Below are 18,362 nucleotides of genomic sequence, written 5' to 3'. Positions count from 1 at the left end.
GCACTTCTTGGGGATATCCGCATGTCCTTTCAACATTTCGCGGGGACATCCCTTGGATGTGAGTGTTGTCACTTAGACGTCGCCTAGGCTTGAGTGTCAAATATCCGCTGATAAATTTGAGCACGTTGTGCTGGCAGCACTGTTAGGCGGAGGCGCATAAAAGCGGATCGCGGCACTTCGAAAGTGGTTTTACAGCGAATGCGTGCAGTGCTGTGTGCGTCGCTGTGCAAGGCTACGTCCTGATAAAAGCACGCCGAAACTTTTTCTCTGACTTTCCGGCGTAGTCCGACGTGTTCCTGCTCTGCTTCAGCATCAGCAGCGAGGCGTCGTACAACAACATCCTGACCAAGTGGCAGCCCGAGCTCAAGCACCACTGTCCAACGACGCCCTACGTCTTAGTCGGTAGGTACAACATCTCTCTCCCCCTTTTTTTTTCTTATTCATCGTTCGCATGTCACGGGAAGGCCGCAGTTCGTGGTGTCTGTGCGACACTGTTGTCTGCGTTGCACCCACATCGTGAACTGCGCTCCTACTGAGTCTTCGGCAAGCTATCCCTAGACTTCTCAGTTTTATTTTTTGAAGATTCGATGGGCTCTTTTCGGTGGTTATTTTAAAACACAATTTTCGGTATTTTTTTTAGGGGAATATTATTTTGGGCGCTCGAAGTCACGTATAGTTTATTTGGTTTGTTTGTTTGCAAAAACTACAAGTAGTTAACACGCAAGTGGTCATGTTTACTGTAGTGGTTGCAATATGAAATACTATATCGCCGTAAAAAAAAAGTAACAACATGGAAGTTAAATGATCGAGCCGCAAGGCAAGAGCGTAAATGGAAGTTTTTCTTGGTTGACTAAAACCTAAATAAACTAAATAAACAAAAATAACGGGAGGGGGTATGACGCGATGACGTTAATGCGTTAATGCCCATATATGCGGAATTGTCAATTCTCGACTTTACATTCATAGATCGCTGGGAGTGCTCACACCACTCCTGGCGCAGTGGTGCAGTGGTTAAGCGATGCGCCACTGCACTGCGATAGGAGGTGCTGCCACCGGTGGGGTTTGCGAGACCGATGTTGCTCTTCCCGAGCAATCATCTGCCGCTGTGGCTCAGTGGTTACGGCGCTCGGCTGCAGACCCGAAAGACGCGGGTTCGATCCCGGTCGCATTTCTTTGGAGGCGAAATTCTAGAGGCCCGTGTACTGTGCGATGTCATTGCACGTTAAAGAAGCCCAGGTGGTCGAAATTTCCGGAGCCCTCCACTACGGCGTCTCTCATAGCCTGAGTCGCTTTGGGACGTTAAATCCCAGTAAACGAAACCAATCTTCCTGAGCAGCCTTTCGCGAGCAATCACTATTTTAACATCCACCTGCCACGGTGGTCAGTTTCCTCACAATAAGGTGGGGGCAGGTTGTGACGACGCCACAAGGCCACGTGACCTAGGTGGCCCACCTAGGTTGCCGGGGCGGCCGGTTGCTCCGGCCGCGAGTTTTCAAACGGTCGACGCCACCGACGCCAATCTTTTTCCAATATGGAGGTGCCAACGCTCTCGCTTAAAAAGAATCTAGCGAAAGCAAAGTGGAACCAGGCCTCTGTGCCTTTATGTCGGAGTAGCTTCATCTGGCTGTGATGATTGCAGAGGGAATCGTTGCTTGCGACACGCTGCTCCCTCATTCAGACATGGAACGAACTGTTCACAGCAGCAAACGCTTCGTTAGAACAAAGTCTCGGATCGGAGAGAAAGAAAAAATGACCGCGGCCTGATGGAGCCAGATGACCTCTGATCGCGTAGTCCAGACGGCATCGGTGACAGCCGGGACATTGCACGGTTTAGACTTGGCGGTGGTTTGTTGCAGGCCTGTCAGTGTCCTTACAACCGCGAAACAGTAGTGTCGGCCGAAGAAACTGCCTCTCTCCTTTAGCCTCGCTCTGCATTGTGTCCTTATGTGCCGTGCGAAAACGAGCGTTTTAACCAATCAACGACTCTGACAAGGTGACGGCGGTCTCTGAGCAGGAGAGACGAAGCTTGACGAGGGCCTCTCGGTCTGTATCCAGCGTATGTCTAAACTGTCGGAGCAATGCCTCAAACTTAATTCAGCGATCACGTTTTAATTCACTCTTATGACCGCTTGTAATTGGCACTTAAGAGCCAGCAAGCTATGGCGCACATCTGAATGGTACTGACCTTTGGTGGTTTAAGTCTAATTAGAAAGAAAATGAATCCGGCGTACATTTATTGCTTTTTTTGTGGTTTATACCGAAAACTCGGACCCCTGGTTTTAAGCATTACAGATTCAACGCGGAAGTGACAAGTGGTCGAACGAAGGTGAGGTCAGTCGAGTGTAATAACCTTTCATTGTTATGGAATACATCTCCATTCGTACGAATCTGCTATCGCTATACCTGTGCTTTCACCCTATCCCTCCCTCCATCCGAACTAGATTTGGTGTCGTTTACATTTTTAGATACCCGTGCTTCCGCGCTCATTACGCACCTGTTGCACCATCCGATTTCATGGAACTTCTGCGTTCTTTTGCGCCGAAGCATTCTCGAAAAAAAAAACAACTACAGCAATGTGTTACCATCCAAGCATCCAACGGGCGCAAATGAGCGTCATTTCGCCTATCAGTTTCGAGTATTTATTTCATTATCCGCGGCTGTCGGCACAAAGATATTCTACCAAAGGGACGAACAAGGGACGAACTCGGCTCGGGCTTCATGAAACCTTTGGCGTGCCCAGCGCAAACTGCCTGCGTCCTTTCTATCGGCTGCATCTCCTCAGTACGAGCTTCGTTGCTTGTTTCCGTGGACAGAACGAAACTCCAGTCGTTACCTGGATTTCTACCTGGATTTCGTTACCTGGATTTCGTTACCTGGATTTCTGGCTAGGCAAGGCCATGGCAACGGTTGCAACGGCAACACGTTACCATATTTGCCGTACAGCTGTCCGGCTGCGCCAAAACTGTCTAATACCACGGGGAGATCCATGTCTTGCGCACAATTTTAAAGAACAAAGCATGCGAGCAGAAATAGGTGTCTATCTGCATAGCACCTTAACAAAATTTACAATCTGTATACATGACCACAATTTTAACTCTGCTCACGGGTGATTTGTGCCCCTACTCCACCTTTATTTCCTTATCGCCCTCCCGTAGCACTATACCGATCTGACCAGCTGTTGCATTACGCCACCGCCGCCGCGTTGCACTCTGGGAGTTATACTCCGGCCGGTGGCCGCGTCAGCGCGGTCCGTAGCGTACGCGCGAGAAGCAGACCTGCTTACGCCGCCACGCTATGTTTCTCTGCATGAATACCGGATTTGTGAGAGAAGCGGGTTCATGTGCCCCGACAACTGCGCGAAGCAGAGGACACCGGATTTTTAGTTTCCTCGAAGCAGTCCTCGAGACAGAGCGTAGAAGAAGCTGGTCTGAGAAGTCCTGTTCAGCACAATTAGCCGTCTTGTCCCTGTTGATCAGTGCACATTGGCAGTAGTAAATTTTTAAGGTCCGAGGCTCTGAAATGCTGTTGTTGTTGTTGCGACTGAGAGAAGGATGAAAAGGAAATTGCACGGGCCTGCCAACTGGCTCAAGCCGAGCCACCACCGCTGCCACGCGCAGATAGAGGAGAGTTAAAAGATAAGAGGAAAGAGTGAAAGGAAAGAAAAAGACGCGCGTCGCAAACAACCGCGTCCGCCGAAGCGAACGCTGGCTGAGAAAAACGGATAAGCGGCCGTAGCCGCACCTCCTCGTCACCACCTCCCCCCTGAAATGCCTTTTACGCGCCGCTCAGCTTTAGGAGGCAGTCGGATTCACCTTAGTACTGCTTCGTCAAGCCGTCTTTGCAGCGATTTCTGCCCGATGTAAGTTTGTGGGTGAACAACTGTGTGACATTTTATTGTCGTATTCAGGAATCAACACTGTGTATGTCTGATGCGCGTATTCACTCCTGATGCCTCAAGCTGCCATTGTAGTGATCGCGCTTTCTCTCTTTTATGGAATGGCAAATCGTGGCGTGGAAATGTGGAATAATTCCGGTCTTTGACCATGCGTGATATTGCCATCTTAGCAACGTGTCATTCATGCCGCTTCGTCGCAGCGACCAAGGCGGACCTTCGCCAGGAGCCCGAGTCGGCCGAGGCCCTGGTGAGCCGGTCGGCGGGAAAGAAGCTCGCCTCCAAGATCAAGGCTTACAGCTACGTCGAGTGCTCGGCCAAGACCGGCGCCAGCGTCAAGGAGGTCCTTCGCTCTTCCATTATGCGTGCATGGTTATCGTTCTGACGCACTGCATGAAGGCGTCTTCAAACGCTAGCCAGCACGCGCACGTCTCAAGTTTCTTCCTGTGCGCGTTTCAGTCATTCGGTCGATACAAAAAGTTAGCTGTGGCTTAGCTCTGGTTAAGCCTGAGTGATTGCGAAAGCAATAGCTCCCTGGCTGCGCTTGGCTGTGCTGGTGGTTTGGCATGGCTTCGCCTTTTGTGCAACTAAAGGATTTAGTCTGCGACGCCTTGTACAACTCCTCAGACATGACTAAGCGGAGCGCGCCTGCGGCGCCCCGTGTATCCTCTCCTAGCGAGCGCCCTCACGCGGCGGGCCGAGGAGGCCGTCACGTGGTAGCCGCCGCGCAGAGCGAAGGAACGACTACGGCCGAAGAGACGAGTTGGGGCCCCTGCTCTCCCCTGGTGGTGACGTCACGCTGTCACGTGGTCGTGCGCCGCAGCTGCGCCGTAGCGAAGGAACGACCTCCACCGACGGCAGAAAAGTGCTAGCAGTATTGCTTTCGCAATAAAAATTTGGAGGACGCTTAAGCTTCGCCTTTGAGTGTGAAACACGGCAGCGTCTTGCAGCGCTGCCAGGGAGTCCACGGAACGCCATTGCCCGCTCGGCGCGACGCCTTGCCCGTTAGAGAAATCGAAAATAGCTTTTTTTAGGGAAGGAAATGACGCAGTAACAGTCTCACGTGTCTTGGTGGACATCCGAACCGTGCATGATACGCAGCCCCCAACTGTAGATCACCAGTTTCCCCGAATATAGGTCGCCGGTTCGAATCCCTACCGCAAGCTAGGCTAACTTAACTAGTGAGGTTATGCTGCACGAAACGCTGAATCGTATGACACCATCCGAAACATTCTGCGGCAAGTGGTTGGCACGGTACGATTTTGAAGCGAAAAGCTTCACTAGGCTTGTCAACACCGGCTCTGGCGTGCGCCGTGATCAATTTTAGCCACAGCTGCGCATGCGCGAGTTCGCCGCGTGACGTCACTGGAGAGGCGCAGGTGGTCGGCGGAGCCGCCGCCGAGCGCGGCTCCGCCGGTCGACCTTCGCCGTCGTTCGCGCGCTCTGCGCGTGTTTACCGCGTGCGCATCGGCGCGCGCTCGGCTTCCTCGTATGACGCTACTTGCAGCCGCGTGTTTACCACAGTTACTACGCATACAGAAGGAGGGCTATATAGCGCGCTTGCCTGCACCGTTATCGTGGTGCTCCCAGTGCATTGTGCGCGAACTGCGACAGCCATGACGTCAAACAAAGCATAACTGCAGCTTTTCGCTTTTATATCCAGGCTTAACCAGAGCTAAGCCACTGCCATTTTTTTTCCGACGCGCGGCGCTCGCAAGACACCGACGGCTGTCGCGTAGGAATTGTCTATACAGGTATTTCTGTCGGTCTATATTCACCTAGATCTATCTGTCTAGCCTTTATATCAGAACGGCTTCAGTATTTGTGCCGTGCGAACAAATGGTTGTAGCGTGCACTGTCTTGTATGGCGTGCTTCGGGAGAGTTGCGTCAGGATGTTCACGCCCATCCAGAGCTGGGCAGTTTGATGGCGCGGAACATCGCTAGGAGGGAAACATGTGGCCCCGCCTTCCTTCCGGAAATGTTGAGCGTTCCGCAGTGTCGTGTTGACTTTTTTTCTGTGTTTCGTTTTTTGCAGGTCTTCGAAGAGGCGGCGAGGGCAGTGCTTCAGCCCAAGTCATCGAGAAAGTTGAAGCGAACGTGTAGGTTCTTATAGGCGCCTATGCATCAATGTCAACAATGTGTTCTGTCCGACTCTTCCACTGCAGCACGTTGCACATGCAAAAGCCGCGGCTGCATTGTTTGTAAATAGATAACGCATATCGACATCAGTGTCCGGCGCACGATTTAGCCGCACTGTCACGCGCGAGTCTTAATAAACGAGAAGTGAATATTTTGAGCTGCTGTCAGCGTGTGGTTACTTCTTACATCTCCACGCGCATATCGCAACGCGCTCTTCGAAATATTGATAAAGCTTGATAGTTGTCTGCAACTTATCATACTACGCACATATTTTCCCTTCGTCTCGGTTACACACGACCTAGTGGCAATGTGTCCGTCCAGATCTATAAATTTCTCATGGCGGCACCTCCTCGCATTTATAATTATGTTCGATATTCGTTCAGGTATACAGGGTGTTTCATCTGAAGACTTTACGCAGTTTTTAAAAATAGGTTTTCTGAGTTAGAATAACGATTTTTTTATGCCGAAAAAAGCGCTATTCTAACTCAAAATGCCTATTTTTAAAAATTGTGTAAAGTCTTAGGTGAAACACACTGTATTTAAATATGAGAGGGTGCTAGTGCTTTTTCATCAGAATGTGTTTGCGCGGGTTTTAAAAATTTGCACGTTTTTTACATTTTCCCGCACATTCGTGCAAGTAATCTAGTGCAATGGTTTATTTTAAAGGGGTGGAGACACCAAATTTGTGGTTCGCGCGTTCTTAGTTTCAAACGTTTCTTATGGCTCCAGGAAGCATGATACACACTCAGAGATTCATATATTCACAGTGAATAATTTATTATCGCATTTTTAGGTGAACGATTTTCGGTTTCGGTTTCGGAACGCCGAGTTGGACAGTGACGTCACAGAGGGGGAAGATCAACTACTTCGCTTGGTCACGTGGGCCCACAAAAGTTGTGACGCACATACTGCTGCATCGTCTGCTTTCTCACACACCAGCGCATGAAAAAAACAATGGCATGGCTAGTACCAGCAGCTCGGATTCTGACGGATCTGAATCCAATGAGTGAGGACATCGACTTATTTTTATCGCACGCTAATATCGCCTTCGCGGGTTCGCGTGAGGATGCGAAGCACTTTGCAAAATGCCAGTAAGCATCGCTGCGCCGCCCTACCCAAGCTGCGCCCACAACCGGTGTCACACTTCGCCGCCGTGCAGCAGTACCTGAGCGCTGCTTTGGATGGTGTACAAATATCACAAGAAAAGACAAAATCGCCTTGTTATCAGAACTGCCAGCTATACTCGAGCAGCGACAAAGCATATGTCTGCTTATGTTGGGAGCTTTCGGCAACGGCACCGCTCGCGGGCGCTCCGGGCGACGAGCTCTGCTGCTGCCTGGCTGCCGTGGTCGTCGCTAGGCCTATAGCCTGTTTAGCAAGCGGCCGGCGCTTCGGAAGTCGCCTGCGCTATAATAAAATGCCTACTTTTCACAAATAGCTGTAGTGTTAACAGAATCATCTCACAATAAAATAATAGTATGGTCAATCTCCTCGACGCCTTCGGCAGCGGAGCTAGCGGGCGTCAGGCGAGCCGGACCCCAACGTCGCGCCAGCGGCAGCTGCTAGGCGCGGTTGTGGCAAGAAATTTGCTCATATCACCGTTGTTACCTCTGCCAGCAGCTCAGTATTGGTCAGCGATCCTCAAAAATGACACTTTTTTCACATTTCTTGTACCATGGTTTATTATTTACGTCAAGAACACTCCTTAGCTCGCTTTTATGACGTCGGCAGACGGTATCCAGGCTGGCCGACCGGCCGGCAGGCACGGCGTACTTCACGTCCGCACAAAACAGCCATGCTACCAATAAGGATGCTTCCTAGATTCGAGATACGACAGCATGACTGTGCTAAAAGTGGATCTTTCGGCACTGCGGCAACGCCGGGCGACGACCTGCGCGCTGGTCCCAGACTGCCCTAGTCGTCGCTAGGCCTAAGCTGATTTCACATCGACTCCGCAGCTGAGGGCGCTTCGGGACTGGCCAGCGCTAACGTGCTCCGCTCGGCACCCCTTTACTGTGAACTCATCCCACGATATGTTCGATTTGCACGACGTCTTCGGCAACAGAGCTAGCAGACGGCAGGCGAACCGCACCAGGTAGCAGCAGCACAAAACCGGCTATGGGATGAAATTTGCTTGCATCGCAGTCATCACTTCTATCAGGAACTCGGTATTTGCCAACGATCGTCAGAAACGATGCATTTTTGATATTCATATATCCCAGGGTTTGCTATGAACGTGAACAAACAATACTGTCGCGTTCTTCGGATGCCGGTGGTCGGCACGAAGACTGGCGCAGGCCGCCCGGCTCCAAGGAGTGCGCTTTATTTCATCATGACGCTGCCGCTCTCCGGGCTCGCATTGGCTGCCGCTTCCCGTCGTTGCGTTTTTCGCGAGCGGCTCGCCGTTGACATCTAGCAGGCCGGACGCAGGCGACGAGCTGCAATCGGACGCTGCGACGCTGTTCGCAACGGCGCGCCGCAAACCGAGCGAGTGGCGGTTAGCAGCAAATGCGGCTCGCTGGTGCGTCGACTGTGCTCACGCGGCTGTGCCCCGCTCATCATACGTCACTGTATTTTGGTATGACGTCACTAAAACTTTAATTTGTTTATCCCCTTGTGACGTCAGCGTTGATGGCGCTAGCGATGGGTCTAGATCGTGAGAGTGAGCATTTAGGTAATCTTTGGAACCGAATTAAAATATTTTTTAAACGTTTGTTGCGTCCAACACCTGGCTGTGAGTGCCCTTGCATACATAGGAATCCCATAGCAGGCTTTTTATAGCTTCAAAATTTGGTGTCTCCACCCCTTTAAGCATGAAATGCTGTCAGCTCCTATTCTCGGCAAGCCGAGTCGAAAATTCTCCCAAAACCGCGACGCCGAAGCACGCGAATCTCCGCTCGAAAAGCAAGCGACACAGGCTGGACTTCAAACAACCGAACTCGGCAGCTTGCTCGACTGTCGCCTCAGACCACTCGGCCATCGCCACTAGGCAGAAAGTGGTGTTTCTTACGCACTATTGCTAGATAATGGGTGGCTGGAGGTAATGGCACTGCACAGACCGCATACCATTCGAAAGAGTGTAAGGTCGTCGCACTGATAACACCTGACGGTGCTTGAGGGGCACCGGTAGTTAGTGCGTGAGGGGAGCGGCGCGTGCCATACTGACACAAAATGGAAAGACGTAAATCATCGTCATTCGTCACGACCACGGCGGCAGTGATGCTGCGCCGGTTAATAGGGCTTGGTGGTGGTGAAAAGCATTTATTATATTATTTCCAGACAGTTGTTCGTGGGCTTCCCTTATTGGGAAGCCATCTTACGTACTAGGTGCACGGAATCCCTAGTCCAGGACTCCATTGGTGGAAGCCGCCGTCCGGGCACTCTGGACCAAGGCCCGCTCGGCCTGGAGGTCCGAGCACGGTCGCCTCCCAGTTCTCTCGGGTAGTGTGGGGGTTTGGGGAAAGGGCTGTGTTCTGCTGGCAGGCCCACACCATGTGGTAGGTGTCAGCCACCTCGCTACAGTGCGAGCATCGGCCACTGACCATCGGGTCGAAATGTTTCAGTCTAGCCGGGCATACAAGAGTATTCGTAAAAAGTCGGAGGAGCACGCATGCGTCTGCTTTCCCAAGCCCTGTTGTCAAGGATGGGGAGCGTTGATGTTCGTGCTTATAGTACTTCAGAATTTCACAAAAGCGTAATAAGGGTTGCCCCGCATCCTAGGTATCAGAGTCGGTATGAGGTACCCGGCCGATGAGAGCTCGGGCAGCCGCGTGTGTGGCCTCATTCCCTAAGACTCTGATGGCCTGGAGTCCAGATGATGCGTTTAGAGGTGGCTTCCGTATTGCGAATGCACCAACGCATGAAATACGCTTCTAGGGTGCTGTATGCGACCGGCGTCGTAGCTTGGACGTACGCTCCGCGGGAGTCGGTGATAATGTGTTGAGAAACAGGAGAAGCAACTCATTTTAGTCTTCTTAAAATGAGTTGCTTACCATCCGTTACTGATAGAAACCGTATTTGTCGTTTGAAATTCTTTTTCCAGTTAATTCATGGTTAATACAACATTGACATCTCGAAAATTGTTAGTTACTCTAGTGGTTATGCAACGCGCCTGAGACATGCTCTTTCCGTAAAACCTTTATCCACGAGAACTAACTGCTACAAATATTCCTATTTTCCTAGAACAATTACCGAATGGAACAACCTTGCTGGTCATATAGTCGAAGAGAATAATTTGTCCCATTTTCAGGCGCTGCTGCAACAAGTGACGAAATTTTGAGTGTTCGGTTGCTCAGTAAATTTTTTTCTTTTTTTCTGATTTACTTAATTATAACCTGTTATATGCTTGGCTCTATGACTGCAGTGTATATATTCTGATGTTGTGAAACGATACAGTACAGTGTGATGTAGTAATTTCGCTGCTGGTGACGCCTTGTCTGCTGTATTTTCTTTTTTTGTCCTTTGGTGTTACACAAATCATGTACCCACCTGCGATGGTCTTGTTGTTCAAGACCGCAGTATTTATAAATATTTATAAATAATATAATATATAGATGGCCAATGCAATAGCCACCTCCTCTGCGTGAGTGGAGGCAGCTGCCCTAAAACTCAAACTGTCCACCTGCCTGCCTTGGTGTATAATTGCGGCCGTGAACCACCCCCGGGGGTCAGGGCTGGCAATGTCCACGTAGAAGACGCCGTGTTTGGGGCCGTACAAGATTGCATGTGGCAACCTATGTTCCATTCATGAATCTGTACTCTTTTGCCGTGAACCTGACAGAGCTGTCGCTGACGCATTCAGTTCCTAACTGCTTGGTTTTGAAGGCTTCTAACTTTCTCGTTCAATCTGCGTTTTGCCACGGCCGATGATTCTGACATTATGGAACAGAGGGGTGCAGTCTTTGCAGTGGTTGCAATGTTTTGGCAGATTTGCTGTGTTGCCCGGCTACAGCGAAGTGCGGTGCTGGCTCATACGCTCGTTGACGCATTGACGTGTTCGACCTATGTAGGCCTTGCCACAGGACAGTGGAAGCGAGTAAACAACATCGGTTGTGCATTTGGTGAACATGCTCTGGTACTTGACTTTACATTTCTTTTTTGTTCTATTTTTAGAGATACGGGAACAAAGTGGCGACAGTTTGGTGGGCGCAGAAAAGGCAACCTTAACACCGTATTTCATGGCTACCTTTCTAACGTTAAATATGAGAGAAGCCAACAGCCACAGAAACCAAGGAGCACAGGGTTTTTTTTTTTAAAATATATTTTTATTTTTTTTGTGGTGTTGATCAAGTAAGAATATTACTGTCGCTTAAAGCTAATTGATTAGAAAAGCAGAAGAAAAAACAACCACCTGCCGCCGGTGGGATCCGAACCCACGACCTCCGAATTACGCGTCCGGTGCTCTACCTCTGAGCTACGGCGACGGCTGTCAAACCTTCTGCTTTCGGGGGTATTTATGTTTACAAATAACCTAACCTTGAGAGTATCCATCAGCGCCACCCATGTTCGTAAGCGGCGGACGTGGAACGTCCTGGGTTACCGCTGGTGTGACGTAGAACGCCATCGAACGGCGAGGGTGGAAGCTGTGTGAGAACCCTCTTATGCTTCCTATGGCATCAAGGCTGCCAGAACCGAGGCCCTCGCTAAGCAATTAAGCAAACAAGGGAAGGGGAAGGAGGGGCTCGTTATAAATATGAGAGAAGCCAACAGCCACAGAAACCAAGGAGCACAGGGGTTTTTTTTTTAAATATATTTGTATTTTTTTTGTGGTGTTGATCAAGTAAGAATATTACTGTCGCTTAAAGCTAATTGATTAGAAAAGCAGAAGAAAAAACAACCACCTGCCGCCGGTGGGATCCGAACCCACGACCTCCGAATTACGCGTCCGGTGCTCTACCTCTGAGCTACGGCGACGGCTGTCAAACCTTCTGCTTTCGGGGGTATTTATGTTTACAAATAACCTAACCTTGAGAGTATCCATCAGCGCCACCCATGTTCGTAAGCGGCGGACGTGGAACGTCCTGGGTTACCGCTGGTGTGACGTAGAACGCCTTAATTGCTTAATTGCTTAATTGCTTAGCGAGGGCCTCGGTTCTGGCAGCCTTGATGCCATAGGAAGCATAAGAGGGTTTTCACACAGCTTCCACCCTCGCCGTTCGATGGCGTTCTACGTCACACCAGCGGTAACCCAGGACGTTCCACGTCCGCCGCTTACGAACATGGGTGGCGCTGATGGATACTCTCAAGGTTAGGTTATTTGTAAACATAAATACCCCCGAAAGCAGAAGGTTTGACAGCCGTCGCCGTAGCTCAGAGGTAGAGCACCGGACGCGTAATTCGGAGGTCGTGGGTTCGGATCCCACCGGCGGCAGGTGGTTGTTTTTTCTTCTGCTTTTCTAATCAATTAGCTTTAAGCGACAGTAATATTCTTACTTGATCAACACCACAAAAAAAATAAAAATATATTTAAAAAAAAAAACCCTGTGCTCCTTGGTTTCTGTGGCTGTTGGCTTCTCTCATATTTATAACGAGCCCCTCCTTCCCCTTCCCTTGTTTGCTTACTTTCTAACGTTAAGTGAGGCTTAATGCAGGTATGGCATTACAGCAGGTCTAGATTCTTCACAAGGCGTTTCATCTTTTTTGTACTGTGACTTAAACTTGCTAGACAAAGTCTCAGCAAAAGAAACCAGGACGTCCTCAGGGTAGCCCGCTGACTTCAAGCGGTCAAGCTGGCCTAAGAAACCCTTCTGCATGTTGCGTGAACAAGATCCCCACCCCTCATGTAATGTCCCGAAAGGGACCTTTGAGGAAAAATAAATGAATGAATGAGCATTACCGAGGCAAAGGTTGACAATGCCTCTCTTTACAAGTTTAGAATGTGAAGAGGAGTAGGGCAGCAGGCTTTCCTTGGTCCGTGGAGAGTAGCTCCAGCAAACGTGGCTCTTTTCAGAGAAGGTGATAGTGAGATATAAAAACTTGAGTCATCAAGGGGTACCTTATGAGTTAAACTCAAGTCAGGACAGCTATTGGTAAAGAAAGGTCAAGATGTCATTTGAGGCCGTTTAGACACTGTCACGGGAAGTTATTCTCAAGAAAATTAAATTACCCACATACCTAAACACTTTCACTACTCGATCGTCAGTAAGCTTGTCATGCAACAGAATGTCAAAATGGGATAAAAACATGTGGCACAAAATAGGAGCCGCAAACGATCCTTTTGGAACGCCCTGCTTCTGTATGTACCTGCTGTTTTCATATTCTACCACAGTGGAAGAAAGGTAGCAGGTTAAAAGTTCTAAAAAGAAATTCACCGATAGGCCCGAGCTGTTCTGGAAGGCCACCGCACCTCGGTTATCTGTGAGGTCCTGCACAGTAACTAACAAGTCATTTTGGGGAACTGAATAGAAGAGGTCTTCGATGTCCACGGAAAAGGCGGAATTGGCACTCACACTGGTAGTGGATAAGCAGTACACGACGTCCATCGAGGTCCGGACGCCAAAGGGGTCGTCAGGTGCCAAGGGGTTCAAAAGATCGTTTCAAAAACTGGCCTACTATTTCCTGCCACGAACTTCCCTCTGTGACAATGGCCCTAACAGGGCAACCAGTTTTATGCGTTTTAGTTGCGAAAAACATTCTCAACCCGTCGGTATTCTCTTTCCTGTTAACTTCCTTGAGCAAACCGTTAAGATGAAGAGTCTCCTAGAGCTCTAGGGCGTGCCTTTTTATCTTAGAAGGCTTTGTGTTGGCAGGTTTGAAATTCTTGTTGATAGCCTCTTGGGCTTTCTTGGATAGGAGGCAGTTGGACATAACCACGAAACCACCCTCCTTTTCTGACAGGATTAAACTCAGGTCGTGGCTATGGAAATACTCACTGACGTAACGTTTCTTTGCTTGTCTGGAAGCATGATTAGGGCGAATTTTTTGAAGGCAGTGAACACCTTCTGCGAGGCAAACATTTTTCTTCGGAGGGTGCTTTTCTTGCTATGCGGCGGTGTGAAGCCAGAAGTTCGTGCTTTTTGACGGAAGGTTCGAGGCATCAACAGGGCATCAATCTTCGGAGGAACCGAGGCACCGTGCAGGTACGTCACAGAAGTGTGAATGCCTCGGCTGTCCTTCTTGGCAAACTTTTCCGAACCGAAGATTCGCTAAGTTGAGCTTCAAGATGACGATGTTGTCGGAGCTTGCTGGTAGCCAACGGTCCACCTCCATGCTGAAGGCAAAATGATGGTAAGCATTTCCTGCAGATTACCCACCTGTCTTCACATTTCAGCCTTGAGAACGCAGCAGATTCCTTTCCAGTGACCTATGGAAGGCTTCTGAAGACCAAACAAACGAATGACGTCCTGCGGCGGAAGATCGTTTTTTATGCAGTGAGAATAAAACCGGGCTTTGCATGAGAGGTAATCGATGGTGTTGACGCAGAAGGCAGCCTGGTCTGAAGGAGGCTGAACATGTAGGAAGATGTGTTTCCAGCGTTGTCCTGTGTACTTCTGCTTGTGAACGCGCCCTTTCCGCTGGTTTTCCACTTACTTGCGTGCCAGAGCCTGCGCTCGGGCTGTACGGCGGCCGTGAGTGTGTGTGTCCATCTTAGAGGGTAGAGGGCGTACTAGGGAGTGGTAGCTTCATAGCTCGGGTACCGGGGCCCTCTATTGTTTCTTAGGTGAGTGTTGTGCATGTAAATGGGCCAGGAAGGCCTGGCCGGATGGTGTTTGCATGAGGCGCGTGTACTGATTAAGGAAGTGAGCCTCTTTCAGTTCTTGAAAGGATTTGGTCATACCCAAGGCTTCAAGACGCCTGTTGTATGTAGCGACCGGCAGGTCCAGATACTACTTAACGATTTTTCAAATAACGTCTTCGACTTTGTCATGTTCGTGTTTGCGTAGGCGGAGGTATGGTGCCGACTAAAGGATGCGACTGACTACAAAAGCGTGCGCCAGTCGTAGGGCGTCTTTACTGCGGAGCCCATCACGCTTATTGGAAACACAGCGTACCATACGGTCTAGTTGTTCTCCTACTTTTGACCAGGGTTGTGCCCACCTGAAGCTGGTGGTGAACATGGAGACAGTATGATTTCTTGGGCCTCCGTGATATGGCCGTTAGATAGGGAGAGGGCTATTCGCGTGTTATCTCTCGGTGAGGGCCGGATATAGGCTAACTCCGATTTCTGAGGGGCACATTGTAGGCCGCAACTTGCGGCATACATTTCGACCTGGTGTGCTGCCATTTGAAGGTGTTCCTCGATGTACCCGAGGTTGCCCCGAGTGGCCCAGATGGTAATGTGTCGGCATACAGCGAATGCTGTACACCTTCAACCTCCATCAGTTGGCCAGGCATGCAGATACATCACAGCGATTTTAAAGAGGAGGGGGAAGAGGACTGCCCCCTGTGGTGTGCCGCGAGTACCAATATGGTAGGGCCTGTGTTCCGCGTCTTGGAGCCGGATAAATAGAATCGGGTTTGAAAGGAAATCTAATGTAAGTGAAAGTGCTGCGACCGTAGTTAGGGGTGTGAGATGTTCTAAAACGACGCTATGTTTCACGTTGTCAAAGGCCCCTCTGAGATCAAGGGCGAGTACCACGTACTCGATCGTTGTGGGGCATAGCAACGGGTTCAAGGATTTCCCTATGCAGTTGCAAGAGAATGTCCTGGGCAGATTTGTTGGGGGGAAACCCACACATAGTTTGAGCAAAGAGCCTTCGGCTTCCAAGTATTCAGAAAGCCTGTCTCGTACCATTGCCTGCATAAGCTTACCCACGCAGGAGGTCAATGATATGGGACGGAGTTTGTCTGTGTTGGTTTGTCTGCCCGTCTTCGGGACAAAAGTTCCATTCTGTCGGTAGGGGGATGTCCTCCCCCCCCCCCCCCCCCCGCCAGATCGAATTCATGTATTCTAGCAGAAGATAAGCCACATCAGGCAGGTTGGCTAAAAGCTTCACTGTGGTGCAGGGCCAGCACATGCGTTTCCAAACGCAAGGCGGGTGTCACGCCAGAAACCCTCGATCACTCGGCAACCGCTGCTTTATAATATTGGTCAGGGAAATGAGCGCAGTAACGGTCTTTTAGGTGGACATCTCAACCGCGCCGTGAGGGAGAAAATAGAAAGAAAGGGAGAGGTGTCGCAGCAGCGAAGGGCTCTGAATAATAGGGAGTTTTAGAATAGGGGGCCCCAAGAAGTTTGGGGCGTCGAAGTGCGCATGCGCAGAACGCAAGGCCCGCCTTGCGTCTTGGGTTAACGTTAGCATGCGCCCTAACGCTGCTCTACGTTCAGGCAACATGGCGGCGCCCGTCGAAGCGGAGCCTCTCGCTTCACGACCGATTCGTTGTTGTCGCTACGCTGTGGCCCACGTTCACGGCAAACTAAATGCGCACGAAGCTTTCGCTTTGTCTGAACTTGCCTCAGCCACAAAATTTTAGAGATAAAACACCCCAGATTTTCAGACTGCTTCGTTTACAAAGCTGCTAGGCTTAGCGAGTACGCATTGTTTGGTCGCCATAGAGGTGACTTGATGGGACGTTCGAAGGGGGTTTCCCGCCTCAGTAAAAACACACACTTAAAATTTTTTCTTTTAAATCGTGTGTCTGCAATGATAACAGTTTCTGATGAAGAAATAAACGCATATTTTAAAATCACTTTTAAGAGTATCTTATTGGTTTGCCGTAGTGGCGCTGTAATCGATAAACGCAAGCCTGGCCCCGCTGCTATAGGCACCAACGTTAATGGAACTAAACTTTATAGGCACTATACCGCTGCGTAGGGGAGACCCCTATTCTGAAACTCGCCGGCGCACTCGTACGTTGCGCTGGGGCCCGCTATTTCCTTGGGCCCCCCTATTCTAAGACTCTCTAATTTCGATCACCTGGAAATGTTTAACGTGCACTGACATCGCACAGCACGCTGCCGCCGCGGCCAGGTTCGAACCCGGGTGCTCTAGTCAGCCGAACGCGTCGCTAACCGCAAAGGAGGAGAGCCCAGACGAACGCCGCGCTAGACACGTGTTTAACCTGGCCGAGACTGATTCAGAGAGTGCGGCTAGAGGCACTTGTGACCCGCGCCAGAATGTGCTATAGCGCTGTGCCAAAGACCTTCATGCATGTTATCACCTCTACTCACCACGCTGTCTGTGGTAGCAATTAAAGTCTTTCGCAGGCTGACATTTGATGGTTCGGTGCTGCCGTAAAGAAAGTGAGAAATAATAAGCCCCGCCCGCACCGCTCACGCACAACAGGCTGACAGTATGCGCTGTTAATGTCGCTGCTACCACGTTGTGTGCAGTGCGTGAGAGTCGGACGACGAAAACGTGAACAAAGAAAACCAAAGATCATCTTGCGATAAGCTCGACATCCTATACGATGCCGCGTGGTCCCAAGATACCATGCACGGCGATATCGACTACTTGCGCGAAAATGTGAAGCACAAGGAAGAAGAGCCCACATTCCAGCGCAGAACGACCGTACGGTCATGCGTCTTCATAAAAATGCCCACAGATCCGGACGGTTAGATATCCGAATTACGAGGTTGAATAACACGCGGTTAAACAAAACGCATCGTCCGGTGCCGCTTTGCGGAGGTAAGAGGAAGAACATGGGAGTCATTTCCTCTGTGACTCAACTCGAGCGCTTCCGCTGACGCCCGCATTGCGGTGCCAGTGAGGTCACGTGATAAGGAAGGCCCCGCGCTTTCCTTGCCACAGCTTGCGCGCATTTCTGCATCAGGCTCATTGCCTTCTGCCCTCTTTTCTTCCTCGCGTAACATCGAGTGAGCAATTAATCCTCGACCCCATCACCTGAGCCAACAATGCGCCTGTGTAGTCTCTCCAGCTCTGATGCGCGCCAGCGAATCGAGACATTTTGGTGCGGCTCAGTTTGTTCCTTGTTTCACGCTGCTGTTTCGAAGATTCAACGACGCAACCATGCACGCACGGTGCCGCTCGGGAGGCTGTGGAATTACCTTTCGTCTCCCTGTCTCGAGTGCGCACACAAACGCAGACGCAATGTTCAATAAGCGTGAAGAGGTTTGGACTCTAGTCGTGATGCGGCTAGACGGAAAGCACTGGCCGTCGGCATCGGCCACACTTCATCCGGAAATCGAAATTCAATCCTTTTTTCCTTGCTCAGTATCGACTCTGCAAAGAACCACCGTGTTTTTTTCTCCCCTGACGACACTGAGAAGCCTTATACTGATCCATGCAATCGGCCCCGTAACATTTCGGTTATATCCCGGACGGTCACTATAAAACGTTGGTACTGGCTATAGCTAGCTCAAATGGAGCATCCTTGTCGTCCGCGCACCTCTGCGCATCGTGGAGTTGAGGGCAGTAGGATGGCGATCGG

At 50.3% G+C, this 18,362-nt stretch overlaps 2 protein-coding genes across 4 annotated transcripts in view; one reads left to right on the top strand and one right to left on the bottom strand.

The window, feature by feature from the left end:
- Positions 1–6,189, top strand: part of LOC149341884 (ras-related protein Rac1-like) — a 56,331-nt gene extending 50,142 nt beyond the window's left edge. For all 3 annotated transcript variants that reach the window (XM_089544163.1, XM_089544162.1, XM_089544160.1), the window contains 3 exons: positions 285–402; positions 4,096–4,235; positions 5,929–6,189. In XM_089544163.1, coding sequence (XP_089400289.1) covers positions 285–402; positions 4,096–4,235; positions 5,929–6,006 — 336 coding nt within the window. In that variant the 3' untranslated portion in view covers positions 6,007–6,189. The remainder of the gene's footprint in view (positions 1–284; positions 403–4,095; positions 4,236–5,928) is intronic.
- The window catches only part of LOC149341883 (tubulin gamma-1 chain-like), a 56,499-nt gene that overhangs the window by 13,826 nt on the left and 24,311 nt on the right, over positions 1–18,362 (bottom strand). The window lies entirely within an intron of this gene.

Source organism: Amblyomma mixtum, chromosome 5, assembly GCF_055824585.1.
Source record: "Amblyomma mixtum isolate Tamu chromosome 5, ASM5582458v1, whole genome shotgun sequence".
NCBI lineage: Eukaryota > Metazoa > Arthropoda > Arachnida > Ixodida > Ixodidae > Amblyomma > Amblyomma mixtum.
The sequence above is the reverse complement of the archived record's forward strand: the minus strand, read 5'-3'. Positions and strand labels throughout refer to the sequence as shown.